The sequence below is a fragment of the Convolutriloba macropyga genome, chromosome 8, assembly GCF_964194025.1.
Source record: "Convolutriloba macropyga chromosome 8, txConMacr16.3, whole genome shotgun sequence".
Classification (NCBI taxonomy): domain Eukaryota; kingdom Metazoa; phylum Xenacoelomorpha; order Acoela; family Convolutidae; genus Convolutriloba; species Convolutriloba macropyga.
Genome location: NC_134475.1, coordinates 64,822,436 through 64,845,297, shown reverse-complemented (window position 1 = coordinate 64,845,297; position 22,862 = coordinate 64,822,436). Strand labels below are relative to the sequence as shown.

The 22,862-nt window shown below is 37.4% G+C and overlaps 1 protein-coding gene across 1 annotated transcript in view; it reads left to right on the top strand.

The window, feature by feature from the left end:
• The window catches only part of LOC142344922 (protein SDA1 homolog), a 34,696-nt gene that overhangs the window by 9,547 nt on the left and 2,287 nt on the right, over window positions 1-22,862 (top strand). Inside the window, 3 exon segments of the mRNA XM_075396996.1 lie at window positions 13,806-13,950; window positions 18,674-19,043; window positions 22,469-22,814. Coding sequence (XP_075253111.1) covers window positions 13,806-13,950; window positions 18,674-19,043; window positions 22,469-22,814 — 861 coding nt within the window.

Here is a 22,862-nt window from a genome sequence, read left to right as displayed (position 1 = left end):
AAAATGAGTAGTAACCGTTTTGAGGATGAGTTCACAGTACACGTTATATCATATGCTTCGATGGACATTTTCCAGGAAAACACTTTAGCAAATTTTAGAAACTTTTTTAATGATGAAATTAATCTCACAGGAGACTGGAGAGTGGCTCTGAGTGAAATCATTTTTCCAACAAAAATTGAACACATAGTTAATGGAGATTTGGTTGCGTTCAGTCTCAGGGGATATGAAGAATCACAAAACCGCGCAACTGGATCCAATGTCATTTCACGACCCTACAATGGAGAAAAATTAACGTTTATGGCTGGCACTTATGATACACTTGCTCAACTTTTAGCAACTATCAAGAGAACAGTCGGACTGCCTAACTTCTCTTTCCGAGAAATCAAAAGCAGTGGGAAATACGAAATCATTTTTGGTAAATACGAGGGAATTACCTTTCCAAGTGAAGAAATACCCAGTATAATTGACTTTAAAGGTATTCCAGATGGTTACGGAATTCATATTGGATACAAAATGATTCCCACAACAGCGAACCGATTAATGAAAAATGATGATACGAAAGCCTATTATGGTGATTTTCCAGCAGACCTTTGCGCTGGAAAGCATTTAATTTTTATTTACACAAACATTATTGAGTATCAGTATGTGGGTGATGCGAAAGCACCATTGTTAAGAGTCATTGATTCAAAACAGCGTTTGAAAAACGGTAGCGTTTGTGAGTTGGAGCCAACTCACCGGATAGTTTTCACAAATTTAGACTACAAAAAACTACTTTCGAACACCATTCAATCAATATCAATTGAGCTACGAACTGAAACGGGACAGTTAGTTCCCTTTTCGGGGACTGGTAAAGTTATTTTAACACTACAATTTAAAAAATTTGGTGATTAAATGGATTCCTACTACGCAAACCAAGCATCATCATTGCCTCACTTTTCCGGTCACTATAGACAAAGAGGTAGTGGTTTTGGAGCATTAGCTAGCGGTATTGGACGTGTTGCACTGCCACTTGCTCGGAAGTTTGTTCTGCCAGCAGCTAAACGCATCGGAAAAGAACTGTTGCTACAAAGCGTCCCTGAGTTGATGGATGTTATCGGTAAAAAGAAATCACCAAAGCAAGCTCTAAAGAACACCATATCAAACACAGTGAAGAAACAAACAGGTGGATCTTTAGCCCTCCGAATGCGACGAACGAGAAGAATGAGAAGGAATTCAAAACGCTTACGCGCTGGACCAAGGAAAACGACCAAACGCAAAACCACCATTTCACGAAAAAGAGTACCCAAAAGAAGTCGGTCGGACTTCTTCGCCAAAGTAAAAGATGATCGGTAATATGTTACCAGCCGAAGCAACGCATAGTTCGTTGGATTTATTCGAGAAACCAGCTCTCCTTGTTACATTTGATGGAATTTTTTGTCAGAAATTGGGACCGGTTTTCAGCCCTAATGGACCAATGCTAGAGTTTGAAGTTGCAGGAGACCGCAACAATTTCATTGATCTCCAAAAAATTTTTCTTGAAATCAAGTGCAAGATTGTACAGTCTTCTGATGCTGATTTGAAATATGACAACACTGCTGCTGCAGATGTGACTAAAACAGACGCGCCATACTTTTGCAACAATGTCCTACATTCACTTTTTTCTGATTGTACAGTATCTGCTAACGGTTTGAAAATTTCAAGTGCCAATGGTAGCTATGCCCACAAAAGTTTCATCGAAACGGAGTTTTCTCACAATAAAGATGCCAAAAGCACGTGGTTGACATGTCAAGGCTATTCTTATGAAGCAAACCCCGGGGGAATTGCAGCATCCGAAATCACCAGACGAAAAACTTTAGTCAGAGCATCTGCTGAGTGTACATTTTACGGAAACGTGGCGGTTGACTTCTTTACCTGTGATCGACATCTTCTCAGTGGTGTAACACTCCGAATCTCTTTTCGGCGATCAATTGACGATTTTTCTTTAATTTCAGATGACGCTGCAAAATCCTACAAAATAAAAATTACAGAAGCTAACTTATATGTACGGAAAATGACGCTGAACGATGATGTTGTGTCAGCAATAGAAAAGACCCTGCTGTCCAGTCCCGCATCCTATCCTTACCTAGAAACGGTTACTAATACTTTTCTGGCTTCTGCCGGTTTGCAGAGCTGGAAGCAAGAAGATGTTTTTGGCAGAGAACCCATTAGAAGACTCGCCATTTGCTTAAACACGAACGAAGCTTTCCTCGGAAGCAAGCTGCTTAACCCATTTCACTATAGAAAATTCAATTTGGAACAAATTTGCATTTACCGTAATGGTCTTCCCGTTGCTGATAGTCCTATTTCAACTGATGATTCAAAACGTGTTTACTTTAACACTATGTCAGATCTAGCCTATATCGACAATGGACATGGAATCAGTCTAGAAGACTACCCAAATCATTTTATTATGGTTTTCGATCTGACGAGTACTCAGCAGGCATCTCACGATTTTATTCACCCTGAACTTACAAATTGTTCTGTATCAATTGAACTTAAGTTTTCTGCTGCCTTAGCTCATAATGTAGAAATATTCATTATTGGGGAAAAAGCAAGTACCATTTATATTGATTCGGCCCGGAAAGTTTCAAAGAATCATATGTTAACAAACTAATGGACGAAGACGACTTGAACTCTCTAATTCAGAGATGTTCGGAACTCAAATACAAATTTCGTGGTGTTTATGCGGCTGATAATTTTCCAACCAACTTAACCGACAACAGCTTCATTATAGTCAATATTTCAACGTCTGCAACAATTGGAACCCATTGGATTCTTCTCTGCCAAAAAGATCAAAAAATTATTTTTGCAGATCCCTTAGGCCAAACTCTATCGTCATACAAACACTTGCAGAGCAGAATAGTCTCAAACTTTAATGTTAATACCGTATATGAATTACTGAGAAACCAACCTATACAGAAACAAAACTCAATTTTGTGTGGCTTATTTTGTATTTATATTGCTCATATTATTTTCAGTGGACAAAAACTTGTAAAAATGAGTGATATTGATTTGCTTCGTTTTGCGCTTCATATGATGTTCTAATATTACTAACCTATATTGAAAATAAATTTTTTTAAAATTTAATTTTTTCTTCATAAAGGAAACGAACACACAGAACATCAGAATCAATTTCCAACTTTCCATATCCACTAATAAAAATATCCATTACTTGACAAAAAGCACCAACATGCGGTCCAGAGAGAATCGATTGAAATCTTTTCAGAGTTTCAGTTGTTAGTTGATCAGTTTGAATTGGTTGATTTTTTTGCTTCGATGCATTTAATTCCAAACTTTTGTGTCCAGCAATGTTTCGGTATAAGCAGTCAGGTTGTTGAAATTTGTTTGTGACGTTTTTCGTAAAAATTGGCAAACGCTTTTGAATGGAAGCAGTAGTGTCTGCTTTTGAGAATCCGTTGAAATTGCTTTTGTTGTACTCCACTGCCAGCAACAGTTTTTGAAAAACATCTCCCTTTGCCTCCAGTGTATCCGACGACGAGAACAGATACTTGAAAGTTGTAGAAAGACACGGAACTGAACACGGTTTTGTTTGTTTGAGAAAGTCTGACACGTCGATAAGAACATGGTAATGATTAGTAGGGTTATGATCACAGTGGACACTCTCAAAATGCATGCAAAAGGCAAAGTTCTTGAGAGAAGAAAAATTAGGTTTTTCTTCCGATATGAAATATTTAAAGTTTTTCTGAAACTGCTTGAAGAAACCCGGAGAACGCTCATACATCGCTTCCACCATTTTCTAATATATTATAATTAGTCTGAATTGTCGTGCTCGTCGTCTTTTTTAGTTTTACGTCTTTTCGCTGCTGGAGCTTTGTTAGCTTGATCGTTTTCAGTAGCTGTACCAGCAGCAGCAGACCGTATTTTTGCTGACCTCTTTGACAAAAGCTCAAACTCATCTTAAGTTAGAGTAATTCGTTGTTGAAGTTCATATTCCTTGTCAACTTTTTTAAATAGCTTGAGAAATACATAGGCACCCGTATTTTCATAAGACTTCACTGTTGCGCGTATCAATCTTTTCTCTGTTCTAGAGATTTCAAAATACACGTCTCCAAACTCTGCGTCCTTATCAGCAGTAAATGGCATTTTCAAGAATTGTGCACTTAAACTGTGTCAAACTACCTGTTTTGAAAGAATTTTCGGAAATGATTTTTATTTACAAGTACCTTTAACACACAAAACACAAACAACACTTTAAATGCTTACTACTGATAAGAGCACTCTTGGTTAACATGTATGCTTCTGATTTGAATTTGAATGTAAGTCTGGGTTATAAAACTTGGTAATTTTGTCAAAGTGTAAGACAAAACTCGTGACCCTCACTTAAACTGTTTTATTGCGTTGGTAATAAAGTTTATATATGGATAATATTACTCAACATAGAGCACGAACTAGTACAATTTAATGGAAAACAAATGTGACCTCTGGGTGTGTCCATAGATAAGAAAGAACTCACAATTACACAGCAAGCGTTTGATAGAAGGCTTTAGGCCTTTGATATAACACAGTCTATACTAAACAAAACTGGTTGTAAACTTCTTGCTATTGCATACAATATAAACGTTAGTATACATATCAACATAATAGTAATGAAAACTATTGCGTTTAAGTCTGTGTAGATAAGACTTTCTTATACACTTTGCAACTAGTTACAAAAACAAAACTATAACACAGACAAGTTCATGTAGTAAACATTCACAATTGCAGTTACAACCCTTGACCTGGGTGTGTTAAGTATTCAACAAATTTCACGCACAAGTGTTGCTAATGTTGGTACTTGCCGGATTTTATTTATTCGTTTTTAAATTCAAGACTATAGTTGTTCAGTTCTGCTCCATTTTCAAGAGAACAAACTGTAAAAGTGCTTTACAAATAATGTCTTACCACATTCTTTGCGAGTCTGAAGATTCTTGGGAGCGCAGTATTGTGTATCACACTCAATACGAAAACTACATCGTTTTTATACAGCAGAAGAAAAATAGCGAAAAAGGCTGTTGGAGATCAATTGAACATTGCATCATACCAAAAATGTTCGTGAATCTTGTTGCAACACTACCAGATAAATACGTATCTACAGAAGACAATGGCACGAAAACTGTGCTAACAGCTGGAGGATACAGTGTTCCTCGGAAAATGCCCCTACTTTTCCCCTATGACATTGACACACTTTCTCCAGACACAAAGAGACTTTTGTACCGATACGATTGTGACTGTGTGCCTATTTTCGAGAATCAACTCGGCCAATTCCAGGCAATTGAAGAACTGGATCAACTTTGGGGAATTCAACCTTCGCCAACTTCACCAGCTACTTCACCAATTGGATCACCGGCAACAAACGACCCAAGCCCCTTTGTTACGCCGGAAACAACAGATACAAAACGAAAAACAGTTATCGCTTCAATCATGGACAAATTGTCTTGGAATATGGGGTCAAACGAGCAGTTCGAGCCAAATTTCGATAGTTCTCTTCTTTCAGAGACAACTTTTGTGACACCACCGCAGAATGCAGAGAATGCTACAGTATCCTTCGAAACGTACAGAACCTCAACCAACACAACACCCTTGAATTCAGAGACTCCCAAAGTATGCAATGCTCCACAGAAAAAAGGTGCCAATCGAACACCACTTATAGATATATTTGAGGACTAAACTTAACTCGGAGAACTGAAACTTTTCCAAACAGTCACCATTTTTATTAACCTCTAAAAAAATTGTGTGCTTTAATAATATTTTTTTAAAATTGTGTGCTTTAATAATATTTTTTTGGTGTGAAAATGTAAAAAAATATCAATTTGCTTTTCTAATTTTAATTGAACATCATAATATCTCTTTTTTGTTTAGAGAACAAAACGGGAAAGAGAAGGCAGAATCAAAAAGTGTTCCGTCAAATTGTTAGTTAGTGAACGTTGGAAGAAAATCTCACATGTTATAACTTAAAAACACAGCAAGCAAGCAAAGTTCTGTTTAAAACACATATTGAAGAATGAAAGATTTTGAAACGGTAAAAAGTCAATTTTCATATGAAGGAATTCTGTAAAAGTGCAAAAATCTCACTACTTAAGTAGTTACAAAAATCTTTTATTTTACTAACCATAGGGTAAAAAAAGGTATTTAAATGGTAAAAAGTCAATTTTCATATGTAGGAATTCTGTAAAAGTGCAAAATCCTCACTATATAAGTAGTTACAAAAAACTTTTATTTTACTAACCACAGGGTAAAAAAAGGTTTTTAAATGGTAAAAAAGTCAAGTTTCATATGTAGGAATTGTGTAAAAGTGCAAAATCCTCACTATATAAGTAGTTACAAAAAACTTTTATTTTACTAACCATAGGGTAAAAAAAGGTTTTTAAATGGTAAAAAGTCAATTTTCATATGTAGGAATTCTGTAAAAGTGCAAAAATCTCACTACTTAAGTAGTTACAAAAAACTTTTATTTTACTAACCATAGGGTAAAAAAAGGTTTTTAAATGGTAAAAAGTCAATTTTCATATGTAGGAATTCTGTTAAAGTGCAAAATTCTCACTACATAAGTAGTTACAAAAAACTTTTATTTTACTAACCATAGGGTAAAAAAAGGTTTTTAAATGGTAAAAAGTCAATTTTCATATGTAGGATTTCTGTAAAAGTGCAAAATCCTCACTATATAAGTAGTTACAAAAAACTTCTATTTTACTAACCATAGGGTAAAAAAAAGGTTTTTAAATAGTAAAAAGTCAATTTTCATATGTAGGAATTCTGTTAAAGTGCAAAATTCTCACTACATAAGAAGTTACAAAAAACTTTTATTTTACTAACCATAGGGTAAAAAAAGGTTTTTAAATGGTAAAAAGTCAATTTTCATATGTAGGATTTCTGTAAAAGTGCAAATTCCTCACTATATAAGTAGTTACAAAAAACTTTTATTTTACTAACCATAGGGTAAAAAAAGGTTTTTAAATGGTAAAAAGTCAATTTTCATATGTAGGAATTCTGTAAAAGTGCAAAAATCTCACTACTTAAGTTGTTACAAAAAACTTTTATTTTATTCATATAGTAGAAAAAGGTTTCTTAAGCACTAAAGAAGTTCATTTTCTGTAAATAGAATGCATTTAGTTATTCCACAACCACATTTATGGTTTTCACCAAATGACATTTGGTAAATGTGTTATCAGTACTAGTGGTAAATATCAAGTCCTTAATTTCAATTGCTTTCGACCTATCTTTGTCTTATATATAGCTACAATTTACTTTTGCACAATGATAAGATAGAGTGTCTTTCATGGAATTACTTTATGTTCACATGAAACGCTGATAATAGCAGTTTAGAACAATTTAAGTCAATAGTATGAGAATACTGCCAAGTATTCCAGAAACCTAAAAGTGAAAACTGATAATAAGGTTGAAAATAGAACGGAATTTCGATACAACCCTCGAAGAGTAGAGAAAGTCTAAAACAACTTTGGTAGAAGAGTATTTTGAACACTTGAACTGTTTCCCGACAGAAAAGAGTATATTGTAAGTATACTGCGTTAGCTATGTTTCAGTTGTGGTAAATAACAGATATAACTAAAACTACACAATAAACTTTTACATTGCATGGAAATAATGGAAATGTGTAGTTCTGAAACATGATCACACCGCTTATTGGTCAAAAGTTAACATGGGTTAAAGTTGACCTACGCTCCTACCAAGATTTGCGTTCCAAACCTGGCAAATGGTGTCAAAGTGCAAGCACACCCTTATAGGGAAATTTTTCTCGTGTAGAACACAACTTTCAACCAACTAACACTCCCTCTAATTGTACCAGTTAACTGTTGTTACAATTTGACTTCATTTGCTCAGTCGTTTTTTCAGTAAAGCAGTCAGTTGAATTTTCGAAAGAAAAAAATTGAAAAACTCAAAAATGACCCAACCGTGTGAAATTTGCGCAAAGGAACTGGCCGACAAAAGAAGCCTTCGAAGACAAACAGCGCGTTCATGGAGTTCAACCGGAATTCCCAGCCTTGGAGTGTAGCACTTGTGGTTTTGAGACTCACAACATTGTGATAATTAACCAACACACCCGACGGGAGCACGGTGGAGAAGTCCAAAATCAGTGTGCCTACTGCACTCTGGTTTTCAACAACCAGAGTAACTTTCATCAACATCTGAAGAATGCTCACGGATTGCCTGTTTGGAACAGAGGCCAAAGCAATAATCAAGTAGTACCAGTACAGTCGGCAATTCGAGGTGCTCTGGAGATCTACGAGATTGAAGGTAATGATCACACTGACGTTTTGTCTTTCATGAACTCATCGAGGTATCACATCAATGAACTTTCGAAGGTCCTCAGAAAGTTCAACTTTCTCTAAGCATTACACTCACTAAGGGGATTAATGAAGAAGAAAAACACGTAACTATTTACGCTAACGCTGAAATGCAAATTGTGTACACGGATGCTCTCTCCGAAGAGCAGTTCTTTGAGTCCGTGCAGCATATTGTCAACGTGGTTTCAATGTATGCCACAAGTGGAAGTGGTTGGATTATTGAAAAGGTAGAAAAACTCGAAATTCGATTTGCAAAATTCAACCCTATTCGGGTTCAACCTATATATCACTTCCAACTGAACTTAGCGCTCTAAAATGCCTGCTCAATATCCGAAGCTTTAACGATCCAAACTGTTTCTTGTATTGTTTCACGGCTGCCTACCATTTGCAGGGGAAAGGTTGCCCCCTCACGCAACCTGGGGATCGGTACAGCAAAAAACAAACCCCGCAACATACGCTCGCTCAAACCCTTTAACTCATCAAGCAGTAGGAGATTTCCCGATGCCGATGCCAATTGACAAAATAAGCGCGTTTGAAAGATGTAATAAAGTAAAAGTGAACGTTTTTCGATACGAAAAGAAAAGTTTGTATCCTTTCCGAATTTCAAAGCACAACTCTGATTTTGTCGTTGATCTCCTACTGATAACTGATGGTGAACGTTATCACTACGTGCTGATAACGGACCTGGTAAACTTAGTTCGAAAAGTGCAAGGGCGACAGATTGATGCACGCGCAAAAATCTGTCGCAACTGTTTTCTTGTTTGCTCGAACAACGAAACGCTTCAAAAACACGAAAAACTTTGCTATCACTTCGAAACTTGTCAAGTTCTGCTACCTGAGCCGGACAGCAACAGTCTCGCTTTCAAAAAATTTCAAGCAAAAACAGCTCTTCCACTGGTTGTCTATTTTGACCTAGAGTCAATCATTGTTCCGGTATCATCAGTTGAACAAAACCCACAGACTTCAGGGACTCGTGTGTTGGACAAACACATTCCGAGCGGTTACTGTTATGTAGCCATTTCACATGGAAGTCCAAATTTGGAGTTCTTCCCTCTGTACAGAGGTGAAGATTGCATGCAAGTCTTTGTGAAGCAAATGAAGACACTGGCAAAAGATATCTACGAGAAAAAGCAAAAACACAGGTACTTCACAGGAGCAGTTGGACAAGCAAAAGAGCTTGCGACTCACTGTTGGATATGTGAAACTAGTTTTTCTGCGGACAACGAAAAAGTCTTGGATCACTGCCATTTCTCAAATCAGTTTCTTGGCTGGGCTCACTCAAAGTGTAACCTACAGCGCAGAACACAGAGCTTCGTCCCCATAATCGCACACAACTTGTCAGGATATGACTTGCATCATGTTGTAAAGAGTCTTCATCACTGCAATCCTAACAATAAGTTTTCAATAATACCTCAAACTGATGAGAATTATATCAGTTTTAGCTTTAAAGTTTGGATCAAAGATATTCTGAACAAAAATCAAAACGTCATACCCATATACGAAGAACTTCGCTTCATGCAGTCGTCTTTAGATAAACTAGTTCAGTCTTTGCCTGAAGACAGTTTCGATATACTCGATAACCATTTTGAATACTGTGACCAAAATGATGAGAAACTACTGCACGGTAAAGGATTCTACCCCTACTCCTACATGGACACCTTCAGAAAATTCAAGCTAAAAAAATTGCCGCCTAAGAAGTGCTGGGTCGACAAACTCAAATCAGGAAAAGTGACAATAACCGAAGCTGACTACGAAAAAGCAAAGCTGATCTTCGAAAAGTTTGATTGTAGAAACATGGGTGAATATCACGATCTGTACTTGACAGTCGACACCCTACAGCTCGCCTGCTGGTTTGAGCAGCTACGAGCAGTCTGTCTGGACTCGTACAGCTTGGACTGTGCTCAATATCTATCAGCACCACACTTAGCGGGCGATGCCTTTCTGAAGATATGTCAACCCGACCTGGAACTTCTCACAGATCGCAACCATCTTGATATAGCAGAAGAATTGTTGCGAGGGGGTATGTCCTCGGTATACACAAATAGACTGTTCACGCCAAACAACAAATATCTGGAACGTTTTGATGACACGCAAAAATCAACATATGGTCTCACCATAGATGCTAATAACCTCTATGGTGGGATCATGAAGGATTTCTGCTTGCCACTCAATTCCTTCCAGACGGACACAAAGTGACGATTGAACAAATTTTGCAAACTCCAGACGACGCTGAATTTGGATATATCGTCTGCGTCGACTTGGACTACCCCGACTCAATTCTCGATGCTCACCAAGATTTTCCAATGGCACCCACCCGAAAACCTGTAGACAGCATGTGGTTGAGTAGTTACCAGTTGGACCTTTTGGAAGAATATCATCTCCCAAAAGTTTCAAAGTGCAACAAACTGCTTCAAACACTCTATGATAAGAAGGATTATACACTACACTATGTAACGTTGAAGATTTATGAACGAAACGGCCTTAAAGTTTCAAAACTGCACAAGGTGCTCAAGTTCAGACAATCAAAGTGGATGGCAAAGTATATCGAACTGAACACAAGATTGCGGCAAGCAGCAACCAGCAAAATTGCTGAAAACTTCTTCAAACTCATGAAGAATTCTGCTTTTGGAAAGTGCTGTGAAGCATGCGAAATCGAGTTAACGCTTTCCTGGTCCGAGATGAACGAGCTCTCCTCAACCACACAGATAAGTTTAACATGAAATCCTTTAAGATTTTTGATGAAAACATGGCAGTCGTGACTACAAGAAAAACGAAAATAAACTGGGTGAAACCTACAATAGTTGGTGCTTCAATTCTGGATCTTTCAAAAGCATTCATGTTTCGATTTCACTACGAGAATATGAAACAGTGGTTCAAGTGTCAACTTTTATACTCTGATACGGACTCACTTACCTATGCTGTTGATTGTGATGACTTGTATGAGGAGCTAGCACGAGCAGAAGTCAACACAGAATTCGATTTCTCCAACTACCCTTCTGATAACGCATTGTACAACACAAAAAATCATATGGTAACTCTCAAATTCAAAGACGAACTGGCAGGGGTGGTAATGGAAGAGTTCTGTGGCTTGAAACCCAAAATGTATTCAATACAAACGAAGGGTATGTTTAACATTATTTTTTATTAAAACAAATTCCAGTTTTGAAACTAACCAAATTCATGGAAGCGTCTTTTTAATATAACAGGAACATTGAAACCTAGATTAGGAAAGCACATAGAATAAAGTAGAAAATGGATTGATAGTAACGTTCTTTCAGACTGTCAGAAGAAACGTGCAAAGGGAATAACACATGAGCGGCAAAAGCAACTAAAGCACGAGGTCTTCAAGAGAGTATTGAACAGCGGGGAAATTGTCCGCGTCAAAAATGTGACCATCAAATCAGAGAAACATGAGTTGATGACACTGGAACAAAACAGAGTTGCGCTTTCGGCCTACTGTGACAAGCGGTTTTACCTTGACCCAATAAACTCCCTACCATTTGGACATAAAAATATTAGAGAATTTGCATTTCACAATGTTATATTAAATGATTGGGATTGGGAGTCAGAAAGCGAAAGCGACTTGGATTCAATTTCACAACCAACCCCGGAAAATGTAATATCTGATAACAATAGTCTTTCTCCCCCCGATCCAGGATTCAATAAACCCGATTATTCAGAAAGTGAGCTTGATCAAGATATTGTTGACTGGAATGAACCCTACGCAATTTCCCCGCCAGCCCTTGACAATTCTTTTCTAGAATTAGAAGCAGTTGAAAGCGAAGCAAGCAATAATAGTGATATGTATGATTTATCTTCAAGTAATAGTCTTATAATAGAACCAACACCAAAACGCAGACGTCTAGTATTATACAATTCAAGCAGTGAAGATAACTGATAACTTACATTTAGTTGTAGTTGAAGTGCATGGATAAATTATAAAAAGCATTCATATAAACTAAATACAAATTAATGTAAAAATTGAATTTTATTATAAAAAGAAAACAAATAAAAGGTTTCTCTAACGCCGTTTTATCGGGATTCCACGACGACTAAGAATAATTTCCATGGGGGAATGACTTTTAACATGGTTAGTCAAACCATTTTGCTGGGTAAAAACTTTGAAACAAATTTTACACCTTAAAACAGGGTTTTGGATAATTAGAGGGGGCGCAGTAACTGCTGAATTTTCACACTGGTGGTATCGTGTGTCAATTAAACGCCAATTTTTCTGATTGCAGTTTTCACATTGATATCTAAAATTGTTGGGGTGTATTTCTTCAAAATGAGTAAAAAGATCTTTAGAATTTAAAAATTTGGAGCGACACAGAAAGCAGTCCAACAAGCAACGTTTTCGCCTTGGTGGCATTTGGAATTCGTATTCTGGTATTGGGTGTGTAGGTTCTGTATAACTGTGGGTAAAATGTTGAAATGAGCCCAGACCAAAACAAGATTAAAGTACCCTGGCGCAGACATATGACGAATTCACTTTCAAAGCAAAAGCGGTGGTAGTTAAAATGGCTTCAAGCCCAGAGCGGCAAACCAGTCACGCAAGTGGAGGGAAAATGGTTTCCTAAGATTAGTTTCATGCATGGCAGGGGAAATAAGGAGAAAGAATTTCAAAGTGTCCCACCCTGTAGTTTGCCCAGGAAGACACTTGTGTCCCCCCCGTAGTGTTCACGGGAAGACACTTATGTCCCCCCCGTAGTTTGCCCAGAAAGACACATCACTACTCTTGCTGCCTATCATCATGATCCTATAATGAAAAAAGTAATTTTTTGGTCTGTTTTTTACATTTTTTTGAGACTGCAGATCTACGTAGCTATTGCGGCTATTTTCTGTCAATCTGCCAGCTATGTTCTCCTTTTCTGAGCTAATAAAAGTGGTCTTTTCCTCAGAGTAAGATAATATCGATGTTCAGTTAACGACTGGTTATCACCATTTAACAGGTCAAAATACAAAAAATTTGCTCACAATTTTGGACATTTTAACTGACCCATCTAATGGATTACAGAGATGCAGTTAGTTTAACAATATAAAAATATTTAGTTTCGATTGCTAATTGAGTGCTGAGAGGTCTCAAATCGCAAAAAAAAGCTCTTAGACAAGCCTCTCAGTGGCCCGTTCTGGAATTGTTTAGCTATGTTTTAAATGCTTTGTCAGAGACGTTAATTGAAGGGCTAAATGAACTGAGCTACCTCTTTTAGTGTTGAATGTTTCAATCCCTAGTGTCAAACGTTTACTGAGTGGCTCCTTAATGAATTATACGTGTGCTCTCTTCTTTGCTGTTTCTAAATCAGCGATTTTCCTGCAGGTCACTGGATATTTTAAAAAGCATGAGTTTTAAGGCTCTGCTCCTCAACTATTCTCTGATCTTGTCGCGATATATTTCGAAGTTGCAGTTCTACTGTCCTCGAACAGAAGAATTTCGTAGATAGTTCAAGGACTGGAAAAGCCGTTTTGCATTTCATTGCATTGATTTAGGTATTTACATGCTCAGCAACGAGATGTGACCAAATGCCTCCTGTTTGGAGCTCAAGCAACACATGATCAGGTGCCAGCTGACGTCATTGAGAGACTGATACGCACAATCTGTCACAACTTCATCAGCGATCAAAATGCCGACGAGGTTTGTTGTCCCAAACAATCTAATCTGCTGGTTACGTTTAGTAATTTTTTTTGTTAATTCCTCTCAAACACAGCAATTATTTGCGTCCTGTTACTCTCTTTAACTTGATTTTTCGCTTGATCGATTTGTCGTCTGACCTTTTGACTGTGTCCCCAAAAACATGATAAACAGGTAAAGCCCGGAGGGCATTGTCCCTGTACATTGGTGCTCTTAGAGCTCTACTAGTCTAAGTGTAAGATTCACCAAAATTTCGCTTGCCACCACCCTCATTGAGGCAAGCGTCCTTAACCCAAAACGACTCATCACCAGAACCTACAACTAGATTGAGAGCTATTAACCGCCCGACGTTAGTGCCCATTTTCCGGAAGCAGCTGTTTATTTTGAAAGAAAACATCAATTTTTGATCCGGAACCAGGCAATCGAGAACCATGAAAAGATTCCAGAATCACCCAAAGCAAATTTGAGTTATCTAGTTGGAAATGACCATCCAAAAGTTTTGCCACACCATCAGCCATATTTGAAAAATTCGATGCCTCAATGGTTACAAAATCTGCCATGAAGAGGCGTGGAAGCCATGGACCTTCCGGCCTTGATGCCAACGAATGGCGAAGGTTTCTGACATCCTTTTAGGCGTCCCCGACTGATATATGCAAAACCATAGCTAAACTAACATTACACATAGCAACTTCTCATTTGACCTTCCTTCAACTCCTATCTCCCGGTGTACGACCGATAGGAGTTGGGGACGTTCTAATGCGCATTTCTGGAAGAACTAATATCAATTGTGTTAAAACAGACCTTAGATATTAGATAGTGACCAACAACTGTGTATGGGTTAAAAGGCAGTAGTTGAACATGCTATTCATTCGTTGAGAGCTGCTTTCAATAATAAAGACGCGGAAGCGATCTTGCTTATTGACAAAAAACACTAGTCTCAACTGATTTTGCCTTAAGAAAAATCGAGAAATTATGCCCTGCTCTCTAGCATTCCTTACGTAAATCATATCGAGAACCATCAAAGATGTTTATTAACAAACAAACTATACTCTCTCAGGAAGGTACAACACACGGTGACCCCACTGCAATGTTCATGTATTGAATTACCATTATTCCCTTATTTGAACTTTTGACGATTTCTTCACAGTTCAGAAGTGTTATAGGGAGGATGGTAACGCTGTCGGCCCTCTTGACAACCTGGAGCAGCTCGATAAGGAACATAGTCCTGCTTTCGGTTACCATTTCACCAAGTGCCATGTTATTACCGAAGAACATCTTTTTGAAAAAGCACAGCAGATTTTTGTTCGCAATGAACTGGAAACAGCTGACGTTTGTAGAGTACTGGGTAGTGTAATCGGTTCTGATACTACAGAAAAGAATAGGTCATTAAAACAGCAGAAATCGTTGATAAAAAAGCTTGCCTTTCATACCAATGTTTCACCTCGAAATGTGTTAATGCATCTATTAATTGATCCCACCTTCAATCAGAATTACCGGAATAACTTCTCGCTGCCGATAATTGAAAGTGGCCTTAGCATCCTTAAACTCAAGACCGTTTTAAACAATACGAACGAGCTGTTCTACTTTCAGTTCTTATCCCTTTCCGAAACCGAACTAAGCAACAGCAAATCATTAATGAAATTAAAAAAAAGTTGAAGGAGCTTTATATCAAGTCGGAAAAGGCGATTATCAAGAGCGAATCGAATAAGAATTGAGATTAGCTCACTTGACCTTGCTAGTGAAAAAGGGCCTGAAGCTGGTTGAACGCAATGGCTTTGAACTGATAGTACTCAACTAACATTGCCCTTCAATATGGTTGGTACGCATGCAATGAAAACTTCACTGTGGCACATACCCTCCGCCGTCGGAAAGGAGGATACACGCACATGAAACATAATGAACTTCGCTATTGATTTTCGAAATTTTTGAGTGATCTCTGTCATGATGTGAGATCGGATCTCGCGTTCAGCTGTTGCAAGGGGGAAACTTTGCTCTTAAATCAACGACAACTGACGGTGATGCAAGATTAGATATCAAGATTAGATTTTGATGTAAAAGTTTTGAATCCGCTAGCAGAAAGTTGCCCTGAAAGCAGTAGCAAAGCCTACAAGTATCATTAATCTATTAAAAAGAGCAAATATGAACATGGACTAATTGATGTTGAGAACGCATTTTGTCCACTTGTCTTCGCATGCACTGGTGGAGTTGGCGCATCAGCTTCAATAGCGCTGAAACAACTGGCATCGAGGCTCTGGTAAAAAATAGGACATCTACGCTGAAATATATCTAAGGACAAAAATCAGCATCGCTATCCTAAGGAGTTCCATCCTCTGCATTCGAGGCTCAAGGACACTTAGATGGCGCGAAATTGTTGATGCTTCATTGAGAGCTGTTGTTGAAGAAAGGAGGCTGTTGGTTCGTCTCATCTATTAGTTTTTCTGTTATAGGGCTGTCTGTCTTTTATTAATAGCCGCCCTCATCTTCTCAGCCGGTTATTATAGCGCTCCTATTTTTTACAAATCAAAGAATTTGAATTGTATTGGGGCGCTGTCTTTTTTTTTTTTTTAAAGATCTGTTCACACATTTTCATGATTTTTGAAGTCAAATTGGAGTAGTGATTTTGGTCACGCCGAAACAGGAAGTGGAGCGAAAAAGCGAGTGGTTTTGCGGCGTAAAATTTTTTCGCTCTAAATTTAAAGTAGAGTGAGAAAACGGTGTTTGAACAAAAATTCACTTTCTCGCTAGTGGTTTTTTGTCCACATGCGGCAATTTCACTTTGATTTTTACTGTTTTTTCGATTTTTTGGATCGGATTTTTTTCTAAATGGTTTTCCCAATCCATTCATTGTCCGTTCAAGGTCTAGTTTTCTGGTTAGTCAATGAAAATTCTTTGAATTGTGCGTCAGGACTTGTCCTGCTATGTTTTTTTTACTTCGTCGAATAAAAAAATGTTTCGCTTTACCTCATTTTGCCGCTTTTTCAACATTTTGCGTGATATCTTTTTGACTTCTCTAGGCTAGTTTCTCTCATTCTGCTAAAAGTGATTTTGAACATCAGTTGCTCAGCAAAGCTATTCAAAATGAACAGAGTCAGTATAAAAAGTTGATGTCAGAAGTAGAAACGGTATAAACCCATAAAGCCCAATTTTAGATGCCCCTTATTTGAACGTTGTTCCTATAAGTCTTAGTTACCATCTCTAATGCTTATTGGTATTGATAGTAGCCCCTGTAGCCTCTCTCTACGAAACAGAAGTACGTTATGTTCAACTACGAAATGCCTTCAAAATAAATCGGACTTAAAAAATGTTTTTACAAAAATCTTTTTTTTTCAATATCTATTCTTTCAATCCCAATCATGCTTATTGGAATCAACGGCGGCTATTTTCCGGCAATCTGCCGGGTATGTTTTTACTTTTTATGAGCTGATATTTTGTATATTTTCAATTTTTGATCGAGAAAAATTGACGCGCAGGTTTCGGCTAGCTGTAGATGAAATTAGCATGTGACTAATATGGTCGCAATGAAATTAAACCTCCAAGAATTGAGATAAATAGATCAAAATTCAACGTGTTTATAACAAGGAGTCTTAACGTCTGAGTCGCAGAAATTGCGTGCCGGCAAAGATCATTCATATTTTTGATAAAATGGATCCAAGAATGTGTGATATATTCTGTTTCGGAACGGGTAACTAACATCAGTGTCTTCCACCGCTCTTGAATAAGTGTTCAAAATTAATAACCAGTATTCATATTAGCCGTTATTGCGATCCCTTCAATTTGTGACCCCTTTCAGAGATCATCATTCGTATTTAATTTAGTTAGAAATTTTAGTCACGTGGAAGATAAATTGAAGCGATTGAAAAACGGTAACTTTTGATGTATATGTGGAGCGCAGACTAAGTTGACCGATATTGATTTGATGTCTGACCTTTTAACCATGTTTGATTGTGTGAAATGCACAGTTGGTTAAAATGCGATTTTAACCAGAAAATGGTAACCAGAATTCTTTTTCTGGGTGAAGAGCAACTTCAGTCTTTAAAAAAAACGATTCAAAGACTTTCTATTCGTTTGAAGTAACAATTTTGCTATTACAAATTTTGAAGAATCCTGCAAATTGACTTCAATTTAAATGAGTGGATTTAATTTAATAAAAGTAGTGATTTATTTGTTTTTTGAATAACGATTAACTGAAATTCTGGACAAATTGAAATAGAAGATCCGGGTGATGCAAAATTTTCGCTTCATCTTTTTCTTCCGATTTCATTTTTCGAGTGACTATTTTATGCTTGACTTATTGATATTTTTGAGTGATTTGAATTGCGCGCATTCAGAAAACAAGTCTGTTGATAATATATCGGTCGGTTGTGAGCGAGAAAGAACGTAGGGAGTGTAGCGTCGTTAATATTCCCGACTCTTACCCTAGAGGTCGTGGGAGTGAACCCGTCCCTGCTCAGAAGGTTTTGCACCATGAGCATTTCTCTGGCATTGCCAGTCGTTTTGGATCTATTCTGTTTTGCCCCCCAAGCTTACTGGGCTTATATCATTTACGCCCCCAGGCGCACTTGCTATTTTTACATAGTAACGTGCTATATAACAACATGTAATTCGTAACGGGGGCGTAAAAACGCCGAGGGTTGAAACAGAATAGATCAATTTTTGTTATAATGTATTTCACAATAGCGAAATTAATGTTCTTATAAAGTATTGGATATAACTTCTTGTTGGACAGGTAATGGCAGTTGGTTTGAACGCTGTTCGGGAGATTGTGTCACGGTGTCCGGCATCTCTGGAGGGCAACGAGGAGCTGGTGGAGGATCTAGTCCAGTTCAAACGTCATCGCAATAGAGGAGTGGTCACAGCCAGTAGATCCATCATCCAGCTACTGAAGGACGTTAACCCGACTCTGCTGAAGAGGAAACAGAGGGGAAAGCCCAGCGAACACCTGGCAGAGAAGGTGCTCTACTCCGGCAAGGACAGCTCTGGTCCAGTGATCTCTGGAGCCGAGGTGCTGTTGGAGCCACAAGAAGAGGATGAGGGAGGAGAAGGTGACGAGGGTGGAGGCGGTGATGGCGAGGAAGACTGGGAAACAGACAGTGAAGGTACTACTCGCATTCAGCCAGTTAATTTAGTCCTGTGAAATGCATTACACGAGAAAGATAATCTTACAATTCTATAATCTGCTGTGTACCTCAACAGTAAGGGTTGTGGTTCACAATCCAATTATTGACGGTTCAATCTCCTGCCTGTGTGAAGCTGTCAGGACGAGTTTGAGCTATCACTTAAGCATAGCTTCAAGTTGGCCATAGCTCCAACAAGCTTGGTTGCAATTATGGTACCATGGAAATGTTTTAGACGCAAGAAAATGGCTATAATCAACAAAAAAGAGAGCAATGCTGCTCACGAAAAGAATAGTCTGATGTGACAAATAATAAGAAAAAGGGCAGATTAGAACAGGCCGATACGCAGAAACCACAGTTATTATAGCTGCAAAATTGTAAGCTGAGCGCTGCTATATTGCGTTGTTTGTGTTTTTTGGCAATCCAGAGTATTTGTATTGTCAGTTTGTTCAGTTTTTGAAAGCGAATTTTTCATGTGCGGCAGTTTGACTTCTGTTTTCATTGTTTCTTCTCTTGAGTACTATGAAAATGAAACAAATTTCTAATTTCGCCAATTTGCAATTACGTCAATTCTTCAACGGCAACTATAGCTGTTTATGATTCTGTTACAAATTGTTCTCATAAATTTATAGTGAATATCGATTTTTGCGCCTTTATTATTTTTGATTTCTAATCTCTTAGTATCATTAATAACAGTTCTCATCTATTGCCGATGAGTCATGAATAAACCTAATTATTCATTATAATTCATGACTAGCGGTTTCACTATGGCTTTGAAACTATATGTTCTCGAAAATGTTCATTAATAGCCGCGAAGCGATAGCGGCTATTATTGGGGAAATCGTGGTTTTTTTTAATTCGTCGTCTCCATCGATGATTCTTACGACCTGACTTCTTGGAATTGACTTCTTGGAATTGACTTCAGTGACTTCTATTGCTTTGCAGTTAAAATTTGTGTTCTTGACGTCATTTCTTCTTTGAGGCCAATTGCGTGACTTATCTCACTAAAAAAAATGACTTCTGAACTCACTTATGGAACTTTAAATTTTATGAGCATTTACTAATTAAAGGTCAGTAGTGTGCATCTAAGTAGTGCCAAACTTATATGTCCCAATTCCTGAGTATTAGAGTCTTCAGTTTTAATATCGAATATTAATTTTGCAAAAGCTCCATTAGGGCTTTTTCCTTGATGAGCAAATGTGTCTCATAAAAATTACAGTCCGAATCTAACCCAATAAGTCTAGTGGTCTATTAAAAAGCTGATGGTCGATCTGTCTATCTTATTTCTTTGGTTGTTTCAATTCATGGAAGGCCACAAACGTCTATCGCGGCTATTTTCCGGCAATCTGCCGGCTATGTTTGACTTTTCGAGTTTTGCCTGTATTTGTTGTACTTTTAGATTTGATATTAATGGCCGCGAAGCGATAGCGACTATTACTAAGGACAGCGTGTTTTTTTCCAATTCGTCGTCTCATCAAAGATTCTTGCAACCATTGATTTTTTCAATTTCGGTGACTGCTTTGCAGTTAAATTTTGTGTGCGTGACGTCATTGGTTCTGCTTCAGGTCAATTAAGTGACTTACCTCACTCAAAAATGACTTCTGAACTAACCTGAACTTTAATTTTTAAATTTACTAGATTAAGTTCACTACTGTGCATCCAAGTAGTGCCAAACGTATATGCCCTAATTCTTGAGTATTAGTCTTGAGTTTTTGATTTTGAATATTAATTTTGAAAAAGCTCTATTAGGGCTTTTTCATTATAAAGCGTATGTTTCTCATAAAGATGACAGTCCAGATCTAACCCAAGAAGTCTAGTGGTTCATTAAAGGAATGGTGGCCAATCTGTCTATTTTATTTCTTCAGTTTCAATTCCGTGGAAGGCAACAAGCGACTGTCGCGGCTATTTTCCGTCTATCTGCCGGCTGTGTTAATTCAATGTCATTAAGTACAGATATCATAGGTTGGTAATGAAGTTTATCTCAAATGATTGCATCGTTTCAGTTCAATGTTAAAGCTTTCTTTGACTTTTAAGTTTTTTCAAGAAATGTTATCGAATTAAGCTTTTCAGTTCATAGCTTTTGCTTTTTACGACATACACGCTGATAATTTTCAAAAATCGTGATTTTTGAGTTTTGCTAGGATTTATTGCACTTATTGCTGTCTTATCACCTAATGTCATTAATGACAGATCTTATCTGTTACTAATGTGGATTAAGTTAATTGAAATAGTTGTTTCTGTTCGTAGTTGTTGCTTTTCCGTGACCTTTATTTTTTTTCAAAAAGTATTAGCGAACTATTGTTTTGCGAAAGTTGGTCGTACTTTTCTCTTATCATTTTCACTCAATAATGACCGGTTTATGTCGGTTGCCAATGAGGTATAAATAGATGTAATTATTCGCTTGAATTTTCGCTAGTTTTTCGACACTTCCTTTTAAAAAAATTGTTTGTTTTCAGTTTTGCTTTGTTTCTTTTGTGGTCTTATCGCTTGAGTCTCAAAAATAACAGTTTTTTAGAATTGTTTGAAGTTACTTAATGTTTCCTAAAGTTTTATATTATGCCGTGGTTAAGGGTTTCCAATTTCTTTAATTTTGCGTTTTTTGATCTGTCATTGATTCCCACAATGTTGTTATACTGTGCACTCATTCTAAGGAGGCGTAGAGTCAAAATTTTGTTTTTGTTAGAAGCAATAACTCTGGAAAAAAGATTTTAATTCTTTTTGGATTTTGTGCATATATTGGTCTTGCTTTTGAAATGTTAATATTCAGTTCCTTAGTTAATTCATTTCTTTGGATTGTAATTCAGGACTTGGCCGGCTATGTTTTTACATTTGTTCTAGAACGTTCTTTTGGTGACTTTTTCACGCTTGATTTTTTGCTTTTTGCGTGACTTAAATTGCTCGCATTCATACATTATCTGTTGCGGAAACAAAATTGATTGTAAGATAAGCGGTTACAAGGGCCTGATAGCCTAGTTAATAATTTGTCAGATTCGTACGACGGGTTTTGGGGTTCGAACCTCTGTGTTGTTAAAACTTTTTGCACTCGGAGATATTCTCAATGATGCAACCCATTTGAACTGAAGTTTTTGAGTTGGCCGCGATACATTTTTCCAACACATTTTTGTATCTGCATAAACGGCACGCATTCTCTTTCGCAGCTTATCCGGCAGTCTGCCTCCTGTAGTTTTTGAATTAATCAGCACACGAACTTCTAAGGTGTCTAAAACAAAAGAGTTGTAGGTTTTGTTGATTAGAGTTCATCAGCAATCATTATTCAGTATTATCTCTGTTCATAAATAATCCTATGAGAGTTGATTAAAAGTATTTTTTAGCTCGCTTCTTATATAAGGCCTGTTTTGCAAATTGTTATTTTTTGCGCTCTGGACTGTTTTTATTAATCGTTATAGCTGAAGACGAATCGGATGAGGAGGGAGAGAATGAAGAAGTCGACTCTGACAATGATGAAAATGAAGATGGCGATGAAATTGATGAGCATGACGTCAGTCTGAACAGTGAATCAAAACAGTTATCCAACGATGACAAAACGGAGCAAGATGGGGAACCAGATGAGCAGGAACAGCCAGCGACAGTCGAGGAGCTGCTGAAATCTCGCATCCTAACTGACGACGACTTCAAAAAGATTAAGATCGAAACTCTGCGCAAAAAAATGCAATTTGCCAATAAAAAGCAGATTGCAGCTAACAAACGGAAGTTGCAGCAGAAACAGCAGAAGGGTGGCAAGCGAGCCAAAATGTGAGCAAGCATCTTTTGAGTTTTGAAATTTTTTGAAAAGGTTTCTCG